Source organism: Cicer arietinum, chromosome 4 (genome assembly GCF_000331145.2).
Source record: "Cicer arietinum cultivar CDC Frontier isolate Library 1 chromosome 4, Cicar.CDCFrontier_v2.0, whole genome shotgun sequence".
NCBI lineage: Eukaryota > Viridiplantae > Streptophyta > Magnoliopsida > Fabales > Fabaceae > Cicer > Cicer arietinum.
In genome coordinates, this window is record NC_021163.2 from 49,753,722 (window position 1) to 49,759,161 (window position 5,440).

General features: G+C 25.3%; 1 protein-coding gene across 1 annotated transcript in view; it reads right to left on the reverse strand.

Moving 5' to 3' along the window:
* Positions 1-2,251, reverse strand: part of LOC101508453 (protein NRT1/ PTR FAMILY 5.2-like) — an 11,845-nt gene extending 9,594 nt beyond the window's left edge. The window contains exon 1 of the mRNA XM_004497960.3: positions 2,131-2,251. Coding sequence (XP_004498017.1) covers positions 2,131-2,251 — 121 coding nt within the window. The remainder of the gene's footprint in view (positions 1-2,130) is intronic.
* Positions 2,252-5,440: the final 3,189 nt, after the last annotated feature.

The window sequence follows — 5,440 nt, forward strand, 5'->3', positions numbered from 1 at the left end:
ACCAAATCCACGACTATGGTTAGAAACAGCTGCGACAGTTTTAAGTTCTTCCGTATGACTAAAGAATTGACGTTCCTGTTGTAAAAGCATCGAAAAGACCTTGCTAATTGTAGGGAGAGGCTCCATTAACATGATCTGAGATCGAACTGGGGAATATTGTTCATTCAAGCCCTTAAGGAAGCGAATGACATAGTCATCTCTCTGTATTCCCTAATTTTTGGTAATAGATTGCAAGAGCAAGTAGGTGTACAAGAACAAGAAGGCAAGGGGCAAAAATTCTCCAATTCTTGCCAGAGTTTCTTTAAATTGGTAAAATATATCGTAATAGAAGAATCACCTTGCCTAAGACCATAAATTTCTTCTTGTAAGTCTGAAATCCGAAATATATCTCCTTGATGATATCGATCATTCAGTTCGTGCCAGATCTCTGCAGCCGAATCCATCCACATAATCCTTTGAGCGATATCCGGTTCGAGGGAGTTCGTAATCCAAGACATAACCATCGTGTTACATCGATCCCAAGCCATCGAAGTCGATCTGTATCTTTAGGGCGAGAAATAGTTCCAAGAACAAAACCAGATTTGTTCTTCGAACGAAGGGAAACTAGCATCGCACGAGACCATGAGTGAAAGTTGGTGTTGTTGAGAGGTGGAGACACAAGTGCAAGGCCATGATTATCACTGGGATGCATAAAGAAGGGATCCAGCATGTCATTTTGATAACTGCGATTGAAATTTGGGGATTTCTTGATATGTTGTTGGTTGTTAGAACGATCATCAGACGAAGAAGAAGAAGAAGTATCATGATCAGAATCCATCGCGAATTTCGAGAAAAACCAGAGAGAAATCACGGAGGAGGAGAAGAAAGAACTCAAGATGAAGACAATGAATGAGAAATTACTAGGTTTAGATTGACTGATACCATGTTAGTAAATTTCATATTCAATGGAGGGCATATATGGAAATACCTCTATATTGATTACAATAAATCTTTCTTACTTTACAAAAGAGGGGTTCTCTCTATTTTATATAGGATTGAACCCAAAGGGAAGATATATCTATCTAACTAACTAAAAACAGAAAGCCTGATAAAAAGGGGATAGGCAAAACTAATTATATCTTAATTATAACACTAAATAAAAATGGGGTAACAAAGGTAGTAAAATACATTAGGTATGTCTAATAATAATTATATGGAATATATATTTAAGTTATCTTTGTAATAAAATTATACTTAATTTATTAAATAATTTTAAATTTACATTATTTTAAAAGTTTTTGCAGCTTTTAATAAAATGCTCTTATATTATCGTTAAAAAATTATAAGTACTTCAGTATAAACAATTATTTTTATGGTTATTAAGAAATTTAGTTAAATACAATTAAATTTTCATACTTCTTATAAAATATAAATCAATTTTACTAAATTCTCTTTTTTTAATGTCAAACATTCAACTATTTACATTAAATATATTTGCATTAAATATATTTGCATTAAATGGAAAGTATATTAGGAATAAAATTATTAAATAGTTGAAAAGTAATTTATTTTATTTATAATAGAAGTAAAAATTTGAAATTTTTTGTTCGTTTATAATAGTAATTAGAGGAGTATATTAAAGATATTATATTAATAATATTTAAAATTCAAAATATAATTTTCACAATGAGTGTGAACCACTTGTAAAAAAATATTAAGAGTAAAAAATGACATTTTCAATTTTCGATGATATTATTAATTTTGTATTCTAATTAATATTATATGTATCACTTTTAGTTATTATTTTCTACTTTATATTAATGGTAATATTGGATACATTAATAATTCACAAAAATGACCTTATAAAATAATATTTTTTATCTTTTATTTATGTACTTTTTTATTTTAGATGAAATAATTAAATAAATCTCTTATTGTAAAACGAATGATTGTAAAATGAATGATGTATCTTAGATTTTAAAAGTACTCAATATTTTAAAACAAAATAAGAGTGAGAGTAGAGAATGAAGAGAGTAGAGAATGAATAATTTCTACATTAATTACTCATGTTGATTGAGAAGACTTAATGATAAAAAAATATAATATGAAGACTTAATAAAAATCATGACAAAAGTGTGAGAGAAATGGTACCAACTAGGAATGAGCAAGCTTTCCAACCACCTATATTGGATCTAAGAATTGATTTTCCAGTAAGATCCACACTTCCATCTTGTGTGTACTCATTTGTATTCCTACCTTCTTCCATTTCCATCAACAAAGCAAATATATATATATATATATATATATATATATTGTTTTCTTCTTATCAAGCCAATTTATAGAGATGAATCGTATTCCATTACCAAAAGCAATTAAATGTCAATTTAATTGAATCTTATCAACATTAATAAAATATTGTTGCTACCCTCTTTCCTTATTAATTGTCACGTTTAATATTAAAAAAAATTGTTAATTTTCATAAAATTATTTATGTTTTACTTATAATGTATTTAATCATTTATTATCTCATTTTACTTTTTTTTTTGTTTTTTGTAATAAATAATTACGAATAATGTTGAAAAATTAATATTTAATATTGCTTTGAAAAAGACAAATAAAAAAAACAAATATTTTTTTAAATGACTTTAAAAAGGAACGAAATATATTTAAATGGAAAAGTCTTCATAAAAAAGCTATAACTTTTCTTTAATTGCCATTGTAACTAACCACCTTCTATTTTTTTTACTCATTGTAACTAACCATCTTAAATGCAGGCAGGCATTACTCTATAAAAAAACGTGATACTGTGAATATTTTTATCTACTTATATATAATTATATAAAAGATATATTTTGTTAAAATTATAATAAAATAAATTAATTATATTAAGAAAGTTAATGAATTTTTTTATAAATAAATTTTTTCAGCATAATTAACTTAATAGAAGACTATATTTTTTATGTCGTCATGAATATATTTAATGAATATATATTTTAAACTTTAATTATTTTATTTTCATTTGAATTATCTTAAATAGATAACACACATTGATAACTTATTTTTTATACTCTAACTATTTTTTTAACTATGAAGTATTCCTCTGTTCTATATTAAGTGTGTCTTTAATATATATTCTACAAAAAAGTAATTTTAGTATTTCATAATTTAGATACTATTATTTAAAAAAAATTGAGAAAATAAAAAATTGTTTGATTATTGTAGTAAAAATAACTTTTTTAAATCAATTATGAAAAATAATTTTTTATGAGAAGCTACCAAAAATAACTTCTAAACAAAATTAATTTTAAAATTATTTTTTAAATTTTTCATTATTTTAAAAAGCTGTAACAAACAGATATAAACTTTCACAAGTGATTAATTTATTAAAAAACAGTGATTATTTAACCAAAAAAAACTATAACAAATCTACTATAAGTATCACTTTTTTAAGTTATTTCATATAAATTAAAAAAAATTAGATAAATAAAAGAGTATAACAATTTTATAAAATTATACTCTTGACCTCTGTTCCATAATAACCGTCGCATTTGTTAAACAAAATTATTCCAAAAAGATATCCACTTTTAGTTTCCAAAGCAATTTTAACTTTTGTTTTTCTATTGTTACCATTTAATTAATATTATATATATCACCCTCAATTTATTATTCTTCATTTAACATTTATAATTAGTGAAATACACCAATGGATAATGAGGATATAATTTGGTAAAATTACTATTCTCTATTTTATTTATTGTCTTCTTTTAATTTTTATGTAATGGTCAAATATGGTAGATATTTTGAGATGGAAGAAGTAGTGATTTTCCTTTCAATGTTAACAGTTCTAATCATTGAAAAGTGAATTGAAATAAAATAATTAATCTTGCATTGTTTAAGATACTTTTAATTATTTTACTAATTTGACTAGGATGATTAAGAAACTTACTAGACTTTATATTAATATTTTAAAACGTGCGGAACGAAATGGAGGAAATAGAATGGAACGAAGTTGAAATAGTGTGAAATGAAGCAAAATGAAATAGAGATTCTAGTCAATTATAGCATTTTATAGTATTGTATGATGGAGGGGAATAAATTTCGTATTCTATTATTTGAAAAATGGACGAAACAGAATAAATTATTACATTTTTTTTACCTTTATTTAAAAAATATTATATTTTATTAAAATAATTAAAATGTATAACTTAGATAAAATTTATTTTCCTTCCCTTGTATTTCATTTGTACTCACTAATGTGTAATAACAAATGTATAGTGGCTATTTTGAATAAGTAGTAGTTTTAACCTACGAAAATATACATAATTACACAAAAAAAAAAATATATTTACACACGTTGCTCGCAGGGAGAAAAAAGTGGAAGTGAGATGATGGATTCTCTACCCTATGCGAAAATGAAAGAATGACAAGAAATGAGAATATCAATTATGTAGATCGTGCACTAGCTAGTGAAAGGCACGGAGTGAGTGATAAATCCTTCAAGAAAATAAGATGAGTCAAGAGAAAGATCAACGTATCAACCATAATGTTATCAAATTCATTATTTTCTCTGAATTTGTTATAACACACTTTTTGTGGTCTAACACATACCCCTACCTCTGAGCGCAACAAAGAATAGATCATACGCAATGTCCCAACTTGATGGGCTCCTTGCATCAGTTAGCTAGGGCATTGCGCCCCTACCCAGTGCAATGTACAAAAACGTATTTCCATACCCTATGTAAGCTCAACATTTTTATTTTAATAGGGTTTTGAATTTTGGATGTAAAGAAGGAGACAACTACACTTTAGAGGGATTCTTATGCAACCTTTATGTGTAATTCTTTTCTTCATTGTATTTTTCATCAAACATTATGAGTAGTTAATTTACTCATTGATTAGGAAATATGGGAACCTCCTAGAATCTATATAATTTTAGTTTTTATATATTATTTATGATTTTATAAAATATTTAATTATTCATCTATTTTTGTATTTAATGCTTTTTTTTAACTTATCAATATAGAATTGAACTTAGATACTACTTTGTCATTGGAAATAGGTTGTAATAACCGGAACTAAAATAATTGTTCATATTTTAATATTGTTATAGAAATATAAAATATTAACATGTATCACTAGGAATTAATTATCGTAACACTTTGAGTAACAAGTTAAATAACCTAAGAAATTGAGGATCATAGTTATAAAAAAAAGAATTTTGAGTCAAAAAATTTGTCTTAGTCTAACAGGTTAATTCAACATAATTAAATAAGTTAGATTGTTAAAATAGCGAATTAATAATTATATAGTGAAAATAAGGTGATTCGAATCCCTAATCGGTTTTCTCAAATTTTTATCTCGTTAATTTTATTTCGTTTAAACTCAAACAACCCATTATTAAACATATTAGTGGGCTAAGTGTTTACAACTTTGTTGCATTCACTACAATAAAAGTATATTT